The sequence below is a fragment of the Macadamia integrifolia genome, chromosome 4 (genome assembly GCF_013358625.1).
Source record: "Macadamia integrifolia cultivar HAES 741 chromosome 4, SCU_Mint_v3, whole genome shotgun sequence".
NCBI classification, from domain to species: domain Eukaryota; kingdom Viridiplantae; phylum Streptophyta; class Magnoliopsida; order Proteales; family Proteaceae; genus Macadamia; species Macadamia integrifolia.
Window position 1 is genome coordinate 6688546 of NC_056560.1, and position 18529 is coordinate 6707074.

Below are 18529 nucleotides of genomic sequence, written 5' to 3' on the forward strand. Positions count from 1 at the left end.
CCAAAAAAAAAAAAAAACGAAACACAATGCACCAAACACTTTATTCCGTTTTTTAGTTCCCATAAAACGAAATAACTCCAAAAACGTTTTTCTGAAATATTATTAAACGCAGCCTTAACGACTATAGAGGTGTCACACAGGCAAATCTTTTGGGAGGCAAACTTTTGTCAAGTAAGTGAAATAATTACTTCCCCTTATTTATATGAACTATCATAAATGCTCTTAGACTGATTATTATTGTGTGGCATTTATGATTTAAGTGTTAATCTTAATTGCAAAATTTTGCACTATATCATGCTTACTAGAGGTGTCAACAAGTCAGGTTTAATAGATTTTGATCAATTTTAATTCGTGTCCACCAATTCAAGGTTCCACACCATATTCACCCATTTAGGTTATTGGGTCTCAAAGGCTAGGGCATGGACATATTTCTTTCCGATTGGTTAATTATTGATACATAATCAGACTATAATTACACTTTAAACGAGATAATTGACTAATCAAGCTGTAAACAGTCCATAACCAGATCATAAAATGATCTAAAATCCAGATAAATAGACTTAAACTAACCATGAAACTTGGTACCAAAATACCCTTCACCCCAAACAACTCTGCTGCCTCCTACTGTTGACTTCTTCACCTTCCAGTTCATATTCATCAGCTCCGTCCCAACCCTCTCCTCAGAACAGATTTCTGATCTTCAGTGAGGCTGGATGGGAATTTGACGTCGAATTTAATTTTCAAATCACCTTTCTTCCCAAATTGTTTTGAGATGGGCATTCCCTCATTTGCTATCACCATCCCATCACCTGGTTTCACAATATTTGTAACTGGGATTGCAAGCTCCCTCCCATCCAGCGTTGTCAGGGTAAGAGTCTTCCCAGTGAGTGCATCCAAGAGTGATATCTTCTGGTTCACCAACAGATCATTCCCATCCCTTGTGTAAACTGCATGAGGTTTCTCATCAATCACGAAAATCAAATCTCCAGCAATAGTGCCTTGATCTTGGTTACCCTTCTCTGGATAAGTTATCTTAGTTCCCTTCTTCCAGCCAGGCTTAATATCTATCGCCAACATCTCCTCCACAGTTGTTGCCTTGCTGTAACCAAAAAACAAAGCTCATCATCAATGGGTAATAGAAAAAATAAAAAAATAAAAAAAAATTATAAGATGATACCCATGAGCATCAGGAATGGTCCTAGAGATCTTAATATTGCGTTTGGAACCAGAGTAAAGCTCCTCGAGGGTAAAAGGTAGATTCCTTTGGACTGGTGGAATCTTGGGACGGGACTGCCCAAAGAAGTTGGAGAAGATGAAATCGGCATCGTTAGAATCGATTGTTCGAGCATTGCGAGATGACTGACCGGTAGATTGGAAAGGAAAGTCGAAGATCCCACTGAAGACGCCATCGGCACTGCGAGAAGTAGACATGTTCGATCTCCCTCCAGACCTCCAACAAAACTACAATCAACACTTGTATGTTCATTGTTTCTGATTTATAAGTTACAAGCCAAGGTCAAGCTCGGGTTCAAATCCATGAAAAATCTCGTGCGTTCCAGATTCGTGGATTTGGAATCTACTACCTTTCTCTTCATTTAATATATTTCAAATCCACGAATCAAAAATATATGAGATTGTTCTGATACGTTAACCTAATCCAGATTCAACTCCCTAATCTATTACTCTAAGTCTAGTCTTCTCACGTGCTCCTTGCCAATATTGTTGTTTCTTGTAGCTCACGAAACACCGACCCTCAACCACAAAAAGAAAATGTGGGGCATCATGTCTTTTGATTAGTGTGATTTCTCTTAAGACGGTCTAGTCTAGTTTCCTCGTGTGGTCCTTGTCAATTAGTTTTGTACAAGGATGTGAATTTAAAATATCAAAATTGTTCACTGAAATTGATTTTAATTGAATCGTCTATGTAGAAATTGTTAAATCATTTATTAAATGGTTCGATTTTAGTTTTAAAATTGAAATTATTATTTGATTTTGATTTTAAAGTGTAGATCATTGATAAATTATTTGAATAAATTGTTAAACCGATTAATATATACATAATAAGTTTAAGTTATTCAATGTTAAGTTTACATACATTTCAATACAAAAATTTAAGTCTACCTTAAACAACTATTAAAAAAATATAAAATAATAAATAATTCAATTCAATGTTACAATTTATATCCATTTCATTAAAATTTTAAAAAGGAATAAAGTTGTTTAGATAAAAAAAAAAAAAAAAAAAAAAGGATAATTTACAACACCACCCCCTGGAGAATGCCAATATTATAGGAATACTCCATTTCTTTTACCAAATTAGACTCAGACCCCCTATCGTCAGTCACAGTTAAAAGATGAATTAAAATGATCATTATACCCTCCCTATAATCTCTTTGGCAATGGCCATAGCCTGCTCACTCCAATTAGATGGAGATCCTGCACTTCCACTGGTGGAGACCGATTGACCAGATACGGTGATTCCCCAAGACTTCGTAGTCCCTCCTCATCAAATGCTGCACGGGTTCTTCTCCCCATCGTCCAAATGATTTCTGCCACTAACAACCATTCTTGCCAATTTCCCTCCAGAATCAACAAAAAAAAAAAAAAAAGAGACATGCGAGAACTACAAAACCTAAAAACTCAACAAAGCAAGATCTCCACTTGGGAGCAAAACCCATAATAAACTGACTATTATTAAACCATTTAATTGAAAAACTACGTATGTACATAAACATGCCTCGAGCATCAGTCAAACATCTTCCGTAACAGGATTAAACAGTAATCGCCAAATGGGTCGTCCCTCTCCCTCTTTCTGTCTGTGCGCATCTGTGACAGATGTAACATATGTAGTGAAACATAAGAGGCAACAGTAAACAACCAGCGGCCAAAGGCCAACACAGAAAACCGTTTAAAGCAACTAGAAGGAGGGAAATAACACCAACGGGTCAGATGAGTTTCATTCTATCTCCACTGCTGCTTCTTGGAATTCCAATGACCCATTTGCCACCCAAAATGGGTCTGCCATATCTAATTCATAAGAACGGTTACCTCCTTTCTCCCCCGGCATAGTCAACCTATTAAGTTTCAAGCCAATAACATTATGGACAAGGGGATGATACCTGAAATCGTGATGGATTGCAACCGAAAGCTCAAAATTCCTATAAAAAATACACAGAATTGGACGTTGGAATGCACTCCCCATATTTCCCCCATCTGTAAACAAATTGTTCTTCACCATCAAATTATCATGCAGTCGATAATCAAGTTCAGATGCAACCATCTCTGCAGGTCGGAGAATTTTGTCTCTGTAGAGATCATATGAGTTTCATTTATGCCCACATGTCCAATCCAGTGCCGCCTGCAACGTCTTTTTATCAACTTTCTTACTCTGGCAACGGCAAAGACCGGGAATGAGAGGATGATGAGGGGTTTTGCAGAGAAAAAACACTCGGTATTTTAGGCACTTCACATTTAATAAAGATATTTTAGTATTTAAAATAAAATATAGTAACTGACATCGGTATATAAGGTATATTCCTTGACAGTGACTAACGGTAAGAAATCTAAGTTTAATTTGATGAAAGAAAGAGGGTGTTCCTATAATACTGACATTATCTAAAAGATGATATTATAAATTATCCAAAAAAAAATTAAAAAACATAAAAAAATTATTAAAATCGTTTAATAAGATTTTTATTTTACCTAAAAAATCTTATACTGAACCAAATTAAACCCATTACACTACAATCGAACTTTTTAACACAATTTTGTACATCATAACTAGGGTCCATAAATACATTGTTGTTTCTTGGAGCTCACGAAAACACTTTCTCTCACTACAAAAAGAAAATGTGGGGCCTTATATCTTTTGATTGGTGTGATTTCTCACCGACATTAATTATCGTGGAAATCTGAAAGCCCTTCTTTTCTTTTCTTCTGATAATAATTGTCCTTTGGTTCGTCACACCATACCTTTCAGGTAAAAAGTCTAAATGATAATGATTAGAATAACACATCATTCATGGGGTCAAGGCACCACTGAAATTTCACCGAAAAAAAAGGGTCACCACTGAAGAGGTTTCATCATCTTCGGAATAAAACAAATTGTGCCCAATGTAGCATCTCAATGTAGATATTTTTTTTAATTCACAGAGGATAAAATCTCATCATTTCTTATGTGTATTAGAAAAATCAAATAATCTGAGATCAGAATGGGAAGCTTTCCACTAATATTTGAAATTTTTATCATTGATATCATATATAATGATAAAATCATGTCATTTTGCAAATTTTTTTTTTTTTTTAAATCTTCATAGATATATAATAGCTAGCTTCTCGTGCATTAGGCTGCCATTGCCCTTTCTAGCTATCCTCCTCCTTTTTTATTTTTTTTTCTTATAAAATTCCATCTAATCTTTAATTTATTTTTTTTCTAATCATTATTTTCAAATTCCACTCTCCTAAAAATTACATATTTCATTATTTATTTCATTTTTCTTCTTTGTCATCCTAATTCAATCAACAAGTTTTTCATCATTTTTTATCCATCAAACAAACAAGTTTAAGTTTCGATGGACCACTCACACTAGGCACATCTTGGGCCACTCACACAGGGTGGTGTTTAATGCTCTTCCTTGCTTTCGGTGAAAGTTGAATGGTTCTCATTCAATCTTGGTATGACCATGTCCATACGGTTGTGGGATTAGTATGAGCCCACGGGACTAGTCAGGCCGAAGACTTGGATACTCATCTTTGACAAAAAAAAAAATGGAAATCTAAGGAATAGTTGGTATGGTTTAAACCTAAATTGGATCGTCATAATCAAATCAAGATTGGCAAGGACTAATCTAACTGGTACCAATAATAAGTCTTGGTCTAAGCTGCGTTCTTTCACAAATCAGAAACAGTTTAAATCAGGTCCAATCGGTAATCGACTCCTCTAATCCCATATCCATTTCTAAGTTAAAACATTGAAGAGTTTGCATGGAGCACCAAGGTTCGAAGAGTTGGAATCAGTCCTCAGAATCAACCAATTGGGATTATAATTGGCCGGTTCCAGACCCAATTTACCCTGATCCGTAATGGTATGAATGCCGAAGCTGGGGTGATGTGGCCAATTTCAGGGCATTTGTGACCGATTCAACCCACATAACCCAATTTGGCACACTCAAACCTGTAAAGCATTAGATAATTACAGAAAGGTGAGGAAATACTTATTAGAGGCATCAACTGGTGGGGTTTGATCAATTTCGATTGGGTTTAAGATCTCCATCAATTTAAGGTCTCACACCATTTTCGTACGGTTGCCGTTTGCATTTAGGTAGAATGGCCCGAAGATGTTGCTTTGCTTTTGTTTCATTTCTTCTCTCTATATTTTCTCCTTTTTCCACTTTCTTTTGTCTTTTTTTTCTATTGATCCATGTAACCGACCCCAATCAATGAAAAAATGCTTAATTATTTAGATTATCGGGTCTCCTAGCTTAGGGTATGAACACATTTCTTTGAGGTACATATCTCTCTCTCTCTCTCTCTCTCTCTCTCTCTCAAAATCATCTTATTCGTTTGTGAATGGTAGAATTCAAAGGAGAAATTGAGAAAGGGTGCAGTGCCAAGATTCAAGGCGACCATGGCAATGATATGGCACAAACACGGAGGAGTGGTGCATGCAATATCACTCGCCTCCCTTTTATTTATACGATGAGTTAGATACAAAACAAAACAACAATCAAGAACAAAATATCACAAAAAGAATGGCATTATTGAGTTTGTATGTTTTCTTTGATGATATGTGAGACTTCTTATGTGAGTGAGATTCCTTATTAAATGGGTTTATATAGAGTGTTGTAAGTGATGGATGTGATTTTAATTTTAACTAGAGTAGTGAAATATGGTACAAAAATCTTCTGCAGAAAAGAGCGCGTGACTGTGAGCATCCAATGATTGGGATCCATAAAATAAGTGCCACTGTGCCAGAAACCACATAAATCCTATTTATTTGCATTTTATCCTTTTTGTGCTTTTTTATTTGGACATTTTTTTCCATCACAACAATTTTAGTAAAAAAAATAAAGAGCCCAACAATTATTTTTACGATTATAGAAATCAAAGTTCATGCAGCTAAATCCTACTATTCACACCTTTTCCTTTCACTCAAACATAACATATTTCACCAAAAAAAAAAAAAACATAACATAACATAACATATTTGGACCTAAATGGTACTGCCATATGTTAAAAAGTCTTTTAATTCATAGTAATCAACTCCTTCCCAACCCCCTCCTCAGAACAGATTTCTGTTCTTCAGTGAGCCTAGATGGGAATTCAACATCAAATTGGATTCTCAGATCACCCTTCTTCCCAAATTCTTTTGAGATAGGCATTCCCTCATTTGATATCACCATCCCATCCCCTGGTTTCACAACATTTGTGACTGGGATTGTAAGGTTCCTCCCATCCAGCGTTGTCAAAGTGAGTGTCTTCCCAGTGAGTGCATCCAAGAGTGATATCGTCTGCTTCACCAACAGATCATTCCCATCCCTTGTGTATACTGCATGAGGTTTCTCATCAACCACGAAAATCAAATCTCCTGCAATGGTTCCTGGATCTTGGTTACCCTTCTCCTCAAAAGTTATCTTTGTTCCCTTCTTCCACCCAGCCTTGATATCTAACATCAAGATCTCCTCCACAGTTGTTGGCTTACTGTAACCAAAAAAAAAAAAAAAAACTTATCATCAGCACTGGGTAACAGAAATAGAACAAAAGCAACTTAAAAAAATAATATACCCATGAGCATCAAGAACGGTTCTAGAGATTTTCAGCTTCCGTTTGGAACCAGAGTAAAGATCCTCTAGACTAATAAGTAGATTCCTTTCGATTGGTCGAACCTTGAGACGACGCGGGTTCCCGAAGATGTCAGAGAAATCGGTGAAGACGACGTTATCGGCAGTGGCAGTGGCAGTGGTAGTGAAAGTGCGAGGTCGATGTTGAAAACTCATATTTAATTTAGAACACAAATTCTCCAGCAAATGTAAACCCACACTACTCAACTATGGTGCAGTGGTGGTTTTGATTTTTAGATGCGCTTAGTCCTCCTCTGCCCTTCCCACTTTATAGATGTGGGATTAAACTAGAAAACTATCAGAAAAAAAAAAAAGGATTAAACTGGAAAGTAGAAACCACTCTTGCAAGTTGCAACCTATGGTATCCGTTTGCCGTACCAGATGAAAAAGATAGTAGTTCTTATCTATGCCAACTTGTTTGTACATCATAACCAAGGTCTATGAACATAACTATTGCTTCTCTCCAATAAAGGTCTTACTCGGCAAGTGTACCCTCTGTGGTAGATTGAAAGAACCTTTTCCCAAGCTTCTGTTTTTCAAACATCCTGTTTATTTGGTGAAAAAAATAGGATGAGATACGTCGAAGGTTTTGTTGATGTATAATGTTTTATATTACGTTATTTTTTAAGTCTTAGATTACTAGTGCAGACCCTTTAAGCAAAATGATAATTCTGTTAGAATTTTTGTATAGGACTTATTTATTAAAAATAATTTTGTATTTTTTAGTATTACGATTTTTTATTATATATAAGTAATTCTAAGAGGTGCGACGATGAATATTGTAATCCTTTTTCCTATTAGTAGTAAAACATGATCTTATCTCGTCGAGGATGTAAGTAATTATACTTAACCTCATAAATCTTTTTTTTTTTGTTTAAAGGATTGCGTTTGTACAAGTCCCGGTAGTATATTAAAAAAATCAAAATTATCTGTATTTATGGATGGTGGAGTAACGAACAACATGATCTCAGCCCCATGTCTTCTCATTGGATTGATTTATGTTTGACGTTCTCACTCTGACGTCATCATATGAAATTTTGTGGGGTCTACTTTCGTGATAAGAAAAAGACACAATAACCTTGACTAAAATACCTTTAGGTGGATCTAATGATGACAACAATCACACATGTTTTGTGAGTATTGGGAATATTGGAAACAATGGTCTCACCAGTAACACTAAGGCTGTGTTTGGTAGTTAAAAAAAAAAAAAAAACATTTTTTATACTTATTTTTTAGGTTAAGAATTTTTTTTTGCACAAGGTATGTTTTCACCTAATAGAAGATTTCTCTTTTCAAATTCAAATTTTCTCTTGAAAATTGTGAAATTTCCTTTTGATCTCCTCAAAATTTTCTTGCAGAAAACAAGAAAATATGAGAAAATATGAAAACATAATATGACAAAAACTAAATGATTACACAATGATTTCCTATGTGTCTATCTCTCTCTTTAAATTCAAATTTTTTTTAATTTTTTTTTCTTTTCTTTTGATAATCAAATATTTATACTCTTTTTATTTTCTCATTATTTTTTTATCTTTTCTTTTCTTTTAAAAATTTTTTTTTTCATTTTTTTTTCCATTTTTTTTTTCCTACTCTCGACTACCAAACATAGCCTAAAGACTGAAGACGTTTCAACCCTCTATCGTGTTTGACAAGAAAACAGAAGTGATAAAATTACTCACCTTTTGCTGGTACATTACACCTTACCTTTGCCCAATCCAGTGCCCGCAGCTGGCGCTCTATTCATTTTGGAGTTAGGAATTGGGACCGATCAGTGACTTTCCAGGAACCTCTCCCACTGTACTTTATTTCAAATTTCTTTACTTCAGCCACTTTGGAATTACTTTCTTTCAAATTTCTTTACTTCAGGTGCGGTTTTAGTTTTCTGGGCTAAAGGACCCCACAGGTTTGGCATAGGAACGGAGAATGGAATGGGCTAATGGGTTTAATGGAAAATATTAATTTGATCACTTGGATAGAGGAATCTAAAGAGCCAACTTGATCACTTCACTTGTTGATACTACTAAAAATGTGGTCAGGTGGATACCAATCGGAGGTTTGGAGGATGTTTGATGACATGCCATGATACGATGTTGACACCTGGAGTGCCATGCATGATCTCTGGTTAGGCTGTGTTGGGTAGCCAAGAGAATAAAAGAAAAGAAAAGAATCTTGAAAAGAAAATTAAAGAATAAAAATGAAATGAAACTGGAAAAAGAAAAAATTATGTATATTTGGCTATCAAAAGAAGAAAATAATATTTTTTATATTTTCTTATGTTTTAAGTAAGATTTTTTTTTCACCATTCTAAAGGTGAATTTTAAAATTCAAAAAAATAATCTGCTTTTGGTTCAAGACATACTAAACAAAATGAGTATTTCTTAAAGTAAAAAAATAATATAATATTTATACTTTTTTCTTCTCTTAATTATCAAACACAGTTTTACTCTATTCCATGAGATGCTAAAGCAAAGGTGGAACCAACCAAGATTCATTTGGTTGGTGTTCTTTGTTCTTGTGCTATCTTGAGCAAGGTTTTAAAACTTGGTATCATCGATATCGATATCGGTCACAGCCAAAACTAATACAATATGGATTGATATTGGTAAGGATTGGTCAAGTATCGATTAAGGACCGGAAATGGTACAGATTTCCTGGATCGGTAAAAAAAAAAAGAGTAATAATAATAATAATAAATCTAAAAAAATTCAGAAAATTTGAAAAAACCAAAATGTATTGTTCCGATGGGCGGCCCCAATATGTAAACCCAAAAACCTTTCTAGGTGTGCATAACAATAGCAGGACCAAGACTCCACGCAGGGTTCAGATGCTCCGGATACCGGCCCAGCAACGAATACATTTAACACTATTGTCATTCCAACTGCAATTCCGGCAAGTTCTCCAATCGCTCTTTTATCCGTGGCAACGCCGGAGATGACAAACATTAACAGGAAAGAGATGAAAATCTCGATGACAAGAGATTGAAGATCAGAACCAATAGGAATTGTGCCAAAGAAATGCTTTGGTTTTTGGATCAGCTGTCTCTCTCTAATCAACAAGGGTTTGGAACCGAACCGCCGGTCATGCTGGCCAAGCCGCCGCTGCCGGTGGGATTTGCTCCCAGCTCACCCACGTTTTGGCCCTACACCAACGATGATGCTCACCCCGGATCTTGTCTTTGGGATGTTAGAGATTCTTTCTGGTGCGATTTCTGATGTCCTTGGGTCACAGTTACTTGATTAGAACCTGGTTCTTTGTCGACTTTAGTATTAAAAAAAAAAAAAAAAAAATTGAAATAAGACGCAGAAGGTTTGCATCCAAGCTCTAGAACTTTTCTCTTTCTTCAAGATCAAAGTCTTAACTATGGAACAGATAGGAGGAAAAAGACTGCAGGGTTAATTAAACGAAGAGATGGGAAGGTGTGGTTGAAATCACTGCATCAAATTTCTGATGATGCAGAGCTTATAATCAAGTTTCAGTTATTGGGCCATGAAAGATTTGGTCTTGATCCATTAGGTTTATTCACATTTAGTTAGGGTTGAAAGGAATTGCAATGCTCTTCTATTATTCTCTTCAATAGTCAGTTCAATCTCAATGTAATAGGGATTTAGGGTTTGCGAAGAAATAAATGGGCACCAGAGATATGACTGACGGAGTAAACCAGTCCATAACTATCAAACCCCAGGTTACACAGATCCCGGGAAAAGTAACAAATCCGTCGTACATATTATTAACAACCACCGATCCACATCCGGCGAAGATAATAAAGTAAGTTCCGATCACCTCTACAATGAATTTCTGGGTTAGAACAACAGAAATAGGAAGATGAGAGCGAGCTGCCAAAGATGAAGCAGCGTCTTCTGTTCGTCCTTTAAGTTCAAGGATTGGGTCGGAACGGCCGATCTGAATTGGTATCCGATACCGAGGACGATACTGATATCTGTCTCAGGATCGATCTAGTATTGGGATCGATCTCAATCAATATCAATCCGATATGGCCGATCCGACACCAATACTTGATTCCATGGTCTTGAGAGCTCTTGAAATGGGAAAATGAATCTATTCCTTCGTAGAGAGGTGGAGATAGATTGGAGATTTAGCCACTATGGTTGCATGGTTGATATTATTGGTCAAGCTGGTTTGATTGAAGAGGCTCTCACTTTATATAAAACCAGTAGAACTCAACGCCATCTGGAGAACACTATTGGCTTCATGTAGGACTCATAAAAAATCTCTGAAATTGGGGAAGATTCTGTGAAACAACTTCGTAGACTGGACACCACACACATGCGGATCAAAATCCTCTGTTTTTCTCATCCCTGTTTTTCCTTGTTTTGCTACTTGCAGAACACGACATATGGACAACAGAGGATCCAACGGTCAAGGTTCGGTGCGGATTATTACATCCGGTGCGTTGGTCTTAAAGTTATCCACGTGTCGTATTCTACAGGTAGCAAAACAAAGAAAAACATGGATGAGAAAAACAGAGAATTATTTTCCCACACATGCTGGGGATTATATTCTCTTATCAATCAAATATTTATGTATCAGTGGGCTGGTGAGAGGATGCATTTAAGGTAAGGATTCAGATAAAAGAAAAGAGAATTAAAAAAGGACATCAGCCTGTAGCTCAATTGAGTTAATCCTCTCCCACACATCATCATCATCAGATTATCTGAAAAAACTTGAGTTTTCTGTAATTCTTGTAAAATAATTTCAGAAGCTGGAAGGGATTCAAAAACGACAGGAATCTTCTTTATTGGTGATTATCCTGGCCCTAGGCTGGGCTGGTATCCATCATCCCAGGTCCAGTTCAGTTGGATTCAGCCCAACCTAGTCTGTCCTTAATTGATTCTGATTGGGACGGATTGGACCTGATTGACCCTGTGAGGTCCTAATTTTTTTATTTTATTTTTTGTTTAGGCTGGCTCTACTGACCCTGGCTGCCCGCATTTGTGTTCTTATATGCACTAAAAAACAGAAAGATAGAGAATGAAACCTCACCAACACCAGTCATTCTTAAAAAAATATTCTTTAAATCTAACTTTGTTATCATAAATCAAGAAAACATAGACCTATAAAGAGTGTGAGTTAGGGGTGTCAATCCTGAGCTCGCACTGGTAGGCCTGATCGAGTCCGACTCACTTAAAGCCCGACCTGAACAAGCCTATTTATTAAACGAGAGTTTATGGTGCAGACTACTAGCCCGTCGGGCATCCGACCGACCCGACTCATTTAAAAAGCCCACTAGGACTGACTCATTTAGCCCGACCAACTCGACCCCTTTTAAAACTGCCAAAATACTTGGATTTTTTTTTTTTTTTTTAATGAATTCTGGATTTCAAGTATCATGTGGTTTTTTGAGATGTTATTTTGTTGTTGTGCAGGCTTGAGGTATTAGGCCCTGATGGAAGCAATTACTGGGTTAGTCATGAAGCTCAGGTTGGTGGAAGTGATGACGCTGATGATGCTTGGTTGCCTCATTGCCTATAAGATATATTCAGGCAATGCTTCATCTATTTTATTTGTATATTCCTGATCTCATTGTTCTCGACTTGAATGGATCTTTAATTTAATAACTATTGCTATTGCAACCATCCTAGATGTCTATGACACATATTCTATTCCTCTGCCTATACATGAGTTTTATTATGAGTTTCATTAGAGATAGTAATGCATTGGATCTTTGTGCCTTAGGCATGAAGCCTTCTCTTTCTCTTATTTATTGTGCTAATTGCCTTTAGGAGCAGAAGAAAGATAGTGGGTGCTTCAATCCTTAAAAACTGTTGTTTAAGCCTTTTATTGTGAGATAATTTGATCAAGTCGGTTAATTATGGTTTTAAAAGAGTGTAAATTAATTCCAAAACAAGATGATATCAGCCCTTTTGGCAGTACCCGGACACCTTGGTTAACAAAAAAAAAAAAAACCTTTTTGGCAGTATGGAAAGGGATAATCTTATGATTAGAAGGGCATTTAATCCACTTAACAAAGGATTTTAGGGTAGAGCCCGTTTAGAATCAAGTAGATCTGTAGCCCGTTTAAAGCCTGTATAAGGCTTGTTTAAGGTAGTCCGATTAAAGCCTGACACCGACCGACCCTATTACAAACTGTATTGTGCCCTCCAAACCTAGGCCCATTTAAGTAAACGGGCATTCATGGTGCAAGGGTTTCAAACCACCATGCCCGGTTAGGCCCGATTGAGACCGGCCCGACTGATTGACACCCCTACTGTGAGTGGTGCGTATGGATCAAAAAATAAAGAATGTGTACGTGGTGTGTATAAATTTAGAATTTTCTTTTATAGAGACTGGGTCAGGTTCAGCCGGGCTCAGCCCATTACTAGGCCTGAAGATCCATCCCAACACAGGCCCTGTCCAGACTCAAGGGGGCTCGGGTTTTGGGGCCAAACTGACACCCCTAACATGAAGTGATAAGGTCCCCGAACTTTTTCAATGGTTTGGGTTTCCAAATTTGAGATACTGTTTTGCATGGTTCTCCTTTCCACTGATAGATATTTTAAGGGTCATTTACTCTTCTTCCTTTCTAGGATATCTGATTAGAGATCGATGTTGGGCAAAGGCAACTACTAGTCTTTGTCGTAGAACTTCCAAGGCATAATATTTATGGACTTAAATTTTAAAGCATCACCATCTATCTATCTATAAATATCTTATGTTGGAACTTGACCTGTTTGACACAATAACTTTGGGGGAGAGGGCATAGGACATAGGGCATAGGGCATAGGGAGTCCATGAAAGAAGAGGGATAGAAATAATTTTCTACATGCATATTATGCCTGAAAGATCATTTCATAGGAAGAAGAAAGAGATAAGAGATAGATAGAAGGCGAGAGTGTATCTTACGTTGTTGCCTGTGGCAACCTAATATTTTCCCCTAACTTTATGGGAGAAGGAAAAATGGTAGCTGAGGTGGGGATTTCTTCCCCGACTTCTCACTTAGCAAGCCATAGAATTCTAAGTAGCATTCTCTCACTTCAAACAAAATGTGGGCTTTCACCGATCGAAACCAATCTCTTATCTTCTCCTTGATGTGAGTTTTCCTTTCTTTTCCTTATATTAATTGCCAGCGTTTGTGATAAAATAGACACCAAGATCTTACTAAACTATCTTTTTTTTTTTGAATTGCCAATTCAAGGGCCATGCAGAGACTCATAAAGAGGTCAGACAAGGTACCCAAATAGGGTCAACAAAGAGAAATAACCCACTGAAGGACCACGTAGAAACCCATAAAAAAGTCAAATAAGAGACCCACAAAGGACCAATAAGCGTAAACCACTAGGCCATGCTTAGTGCAGGACCACACCAATACAGCTGCTACTACTATTTTTTTTTTTTCAACGAAATTGGTGGTAAGAGGTCAAGCGGACTCATCCCCAACCTTTTGACAAAAATAGCCTAAGTGATAATGATGACACAACTTTTTGTGAATGGAATCAAGTGATCCATGGGAGGCCATGTGGAAGATGGCAACTCTGGTCTCACCACTAGAGAGTTTCTCAATTATCCTCGCAAGAAAACAAGGTGAAGAGGAAATGAAATGCCTCGACACTTTATTACTTCATTAATGATATGTGGGGCCACCTAAAATATCTACCTTTGAGATGTTATCATCTTATCTCGTGGCTCAACCAAACACCACATGTTGTAAAGAAATCTGAAAGAAAGTTTAAATTCCAAAGCATAAATGATTTTTGGAAAGAAATGGGCAAAAGTAGTGGGCCTGCTGGGTGCCTGGGTGCATTGGTTTGGGCTATTAAACCTATGGCTCCTATGGGGGCCGAATCGACTCGTTTCGGTCTGAGTTGAGTTCTTTCAAAAATTGAAAACAATCCAAATTAGGCCGGATCGGTCGAATCAACTCCTCTACTCCCGAGTTCGATCATGAGTTAAATTCATTGGGTGGAAATTGGGTGGAGGAATCGACCGATTAGAATTGGATCGAAATTGCCTGGCCCCGATCCCGATCCCGATCCCGATACACTTTCCACTTTCCCCTGTGTTTTGAAATCTTCCTCCAAATTCAAGGCATCGAGAGAAGGTAAGAAAATCCATGCCCAGTCACTAAAATTTGGTTTAGGTTCTTTTGAGTTTGTTCACGGTACTTTGAACCACTCGGATGCAGGGAGAAGGCCTAGTTGCTTGTCAGATGTTCGAAGTAATGTCTGACAGAGGAGTCATTACTTGGAATGCTATGTTTGCGGGTTACTCTTGAGAGTGGGTGCTGGAAGAAGTTGTGAAATTGTTTCATGGAATGTTAAGTCTGATATTGGGTTTGATGATGCTACTATCATTCGCAGCCTGACGGATTGCAGGAGGTTGGGGAACTTGGAATTGAGGGAATGGATAAATTAGTCTCTAGAGCCAAAGGGTTTAAAGGAAAATCTTATTTTGATCACTTCTCTTGTTGATATGCACTAAAAATGTGGAACCCAATGAGATTACTTTGGCCGGTATTATTTCTTCTTGTGCCGTCCTGGGAGCTCTTGAAACGGGAAAATGGGTCCATTCCTTCACAAAGAGGAAGAGATTGGAGCTCCAAGTTATGCCTGAGACCGCACTAGTGGACTTCAATGATAATGCGGATCTATGGAGCATTCACTTGAAGTGTTTGAAGAGATGCCTTCTTGGAATGTCTTGTCCTGGACACTACTAATCCAAGGTAATGCTAGCAATGGACAGGGAGGAAAGGCCCTTGATTTATTCTCTTTGATGCAGAAGCATAGTATTGAACCAAATGCCGTGATCACTTTGTCTATAGGTGTCCTCTCTGTTTGTAGTCTTGCTGGTCTTATTGATGTGGGTCGGGGTCATCTGTTATTATGAGCAGAGACTAGAGCATTGAGCCAAGGATTGACCACAATGGCTGCACGTACGGTTGTTTTTCTTGGCCGATGGTTTGATGGAAGAGGCTGGCGTCTCACGTTATTAAGAACATCACAATTGGACGTTACACCATCATCTAGAGAGCACTCTTGGCTCATGTATGGTTCATAAAAACCTTCAAATTGAGGAAGAATCTGTGAAACAATTGGTAGACTGGACCCTGCACATAGTGGGTATTGCATTCTCTTATCAAATATTTATGCATCAGTAGGCTGGTGGGACTCCGAGGATGCATGAAGAGTAAGGAGTCAGATGAAAGAAAAGGGAATCAAGAAGACACCAGGGTGTAGCTCAATTGAGTTGGATGGAGTGATCCATGAATCTACAATCAAAGAAGGTTTATGGTGCAGTTGAGGACCTGATTAGGCAAATCTGCAAGTTATGTGCTCAAATACAGTGATGGGGAAGAAGCATTAATTGGCATCTCACCATAGTATGTAATAGAGAAATTCTTGTCAGAGATTGCCATAGTTTTCATCATTTCAAATAAGGCTTATGTTCTTGCTACAACTACAACTACTGGTAGGCTGTTTCTATGGTTTCGTCTGATAAGATGTTCTTGTAGAATCAAAGAGGCTTGATGGCATTGGAAAAGTTCAATCCTGTTTCAAGCATTACATTTCATAAGCGCATAGGATGATCTACCATTTGATGTCTCACATCAAGGAAAGTTACTATGTTGGTCTAATGTGTTGTCCTGCATATTCTACTTCATGTTCTACCAGAAAAAAAAATTCTTAGGATTCAATGTCTTGTAACTCTTGTTGGTTCATTTATAACCTCTTTGATCCTCCTATCTTGAGGTTTGCTTCGTTTCCTTCACACTTCTTCTCAGTAGGTATACTTCCATTCTCCACTTTTTTGGCTTAAGAAGATTTGTTTCATTGGGCTACTCTCTAAGCACAAATTTGACATATTACAATTCATAAAAAACTCATAATCTTCTTCATTTGATAGATTCTATATCGAAGGACCAGGATCCGAGAACATTTTTGTACGTGAACCTGATCCACTGTTTGGAGGGATTTATACATGTCCGTTTTTATCGATATCTTACCTCCAAGTTAATAGTGGACAATGAATTATTATAATTAATGAGGAGAGAGATGAGGGGTTCACATATCTAATGAGAAGAGAGAGGAAATCACACACAATGTGTACTTCCTTTTCTCATTTTTTTTAAAGAAGAAAAAAAGAGGATTCAAAGAGACTTTTGGGAGCTGGTAGTTATGTTTTCGCTTGACAGGTTGGCTACGGTTGCCTGTTATCTTAAGGATTCAAACGGACTTTTGGGACCTACAACTTTCCTCAGAGACTTTGTACAGTTGCAAAGAAAACAAAGGGATGGGAAGGGAAGTGTTATCAGATCAATATTATTATTTATAATTTTTTTTGGTAAAGATTATTATTTATAATTGTAATTTATCATAATGTATTTTTTTATCCAAAAGAAAAAATCTACCATAATGTGATGGTGTCACTAAATCTAAAGTATGCTAAATTTGGTTCATTTTCATTTCTCGAGTTGGCTCAAGTGAAGTGTATTATAGAAGAGAATGAGTCCACCAAAGCCGAATAGACTGAGCACGCAGGCAAGCCTTTCTTTGTTTAGATCTTAAGGCAAGCAAAAGTAAAGCTACTAAAAACAACCAATTCAACTCTTATCGCCCTATTATTCTGTAGTCCTCAAACTTGACTATGCTATAAGGAATAATAATACCGTTAAAAGTACCACTTATTAGCATATGTCAAGTTCGGGGCAAATAAATTCCTTCTACTTGAAAAGTAAAATAAATTTTACATTAAAAAAAAAAAAGTTATTATTATATATCAGCCACATCAGGATTATGATACAACTCAAAACTCCTACGGGAGATAGCAGTGGGATGTTTTCCACAATAGGCAAAAGTCTAACAGAACAATCCGCATGGTAATAACAAGAGTTTAGGAGATTAAAAAAAATCATGATTACAATTTATTTTTTTTCCCCAAAAGTGATCTCACTTTTCTTTTAGTTGCAATGAGATGGAGTTTTGGTGGTAGGTAGACTTGATAGTTATGTATTGGCTTGAAAGGATGCCTATGGTTGCCCTTTGTGTTTAAGATTGGAAGACTTTTGGGATTCTCAAGTTTCTTCGACAGTTGTGTCTTGCTGCAAAGAAAATGAAGGCAAGGAATTCATTTATGATCAATACATTTTAGTTTCCCTTTCTTATTTACTCTTATTTACGAGAGAGAGAGAGAGAGTTGACCTGAGTCTTTGTTAGCCGACCCAAGAAAAACTAGAGTTTGAGTCTCATACCAACCATCAAACATGGACGTCGTGGTCTTTGGGCAATAGGAAACGCTCTTTCTACGTAAATACCAAATATTCATTTACTCATTTTGTCTCTCTTTGGGAACTCAAAACGTGATATGTAGTTTTAAGTTTTTAACTTTCAAGTGTGTTGACTCTAACCAAGCCTAGAAAAGGAGAGAGGTCTGGGGGAGGAATTTGTGGTGAAGGGTCCAAGCTCTAGTTTTTAACTTTCAAGTGTGTTGACTCTAACCAAGCCTATAAAAGGAGAGAGGCCTGGGGGAGAGATTTGTGGTGAAGGATCCAAGCTTCTTTTAGACCAATGAATATGCCTCTCCCTCACTGATAAAGGAAAACTACTGTCTTTATTCGTTGTAGATATTTCTATAAGGATTAGGAACCGCGAAACCTAAATTATTTTGATGTATATGGGGATGGAGATAATATGAAATTTGATTGGGACAATTATATGAAAATTAGAATTCAAGAG

At 37.1% G+C, this 18529-nt stretch overlaps 2 protein-coding genes, 2 long non-coding RNA genes and 1 pseudogene across 4 annotated transcripts; 1 reads left to right on the plus strand and 4 right to left on the minus strand.

The window, feature by feature from the left end:
- Positions 1-472: 472 nt before the first annotated feature.
- LOC122077571 (dnaJ homolog subfamily B member 4-like) lies at positions 473-1566 on the minus strand. Its single transcript, XM_042643539.1, has 2 exons — positions 1178-1566; positions 473-1099 (listed from the first exon to the last, which is right to left on the minus strand). The coding sequence occupies exons 1-2, from the start codon at positions 1429-1431 to the stop codon at positions 658-660; spliced, it is 696 nt and encodes a 231-aa protein (XP_042499473.1). The 5' UTR covers positions 1432-1566; the 3' UTR covers positions 473-657.
- A 1092-nt stretch (positions 1567-2658) lies between these two features.
- Positions 2659-3691, minus strand: LOC122077572. The gene is made up of 2 exons (XR_006139831.1): positions 2939-3691; positions 2659-2826 (listed from the first exon to the last, which is right to left on the minus strand). It is a non-coding gene; the product is annotated as an uncharacterized LOC122077572 (long non-coding RNA).
- A 2360-nt stretch (positions 3692-6051) lies between these two features.
- Positions 6052-7133, minus strand: LOC122075851 (dnaJ homolog subfamily B member 13-like). The gene is made up of 2 exons (XM_042641023.1): positions 6784-7133; positions 6052-6699 (listed from the first exon to the last, which is right to left on the minus strand). Exons 1-2 carry the CDS (start codon positions 6993-6995, stop codon positions 6258-6260), a joined length of 654 nt encoding a protein of 217 aa, XP_042496957.1. The 5' UTR covers positions 6996-7133; the 3' UTR covers positions 6052-6257.
- Positions 7134-8513: 1380 nt separating this feature from the next.
- Positions 8514-11856, minus strand: LOC122075210 (annotated as a pseudogene).
- Positions 11857-14570: 2714 nt separating this feature from the next.
- LOC122076225 lies at positions 14571-16515 on the plus strand. The gene is made up of 2 exons (XR_006139469.1): positions 14571-14898; positions 14983-16515. It is a non-coding gene; the product is annotated as an uncharacterized LOC122076225 (long non-coding RNA).
- Positions 16516-18529: the final 2014 nt, after the last annotated feature.

Coding starts and splice junctions, on each gene's coding strand:
- LOC122077571 (XM_042643539.1), bottom strand. CDS start 1,431: ATGTCTACTTCTCGCAGTGCCGATGGCGTCTTCAGTGGGATCTTCGAC. Junction 1,100..1,177: donor ACCATTCCTGATGCTCATGG/GTATCATCTTAT, acceptor TTTTGGTTACAG/CAAGGCAACAACTGTGGAGG.
- LOC122075851 (XM_042641023.1), bottom strand. CDS start 6,995: ATGAGTTTTCAACATCGACCTCGCACTTTCACTACCACTGCCACTGCC. Junction 6,700..6,783: donor ACCGTTCTTGATGCTCATGG/GTATATTATTTT, acceptor TTTTGGTTACAG/TAAGCCAACAACTGTGGAGG.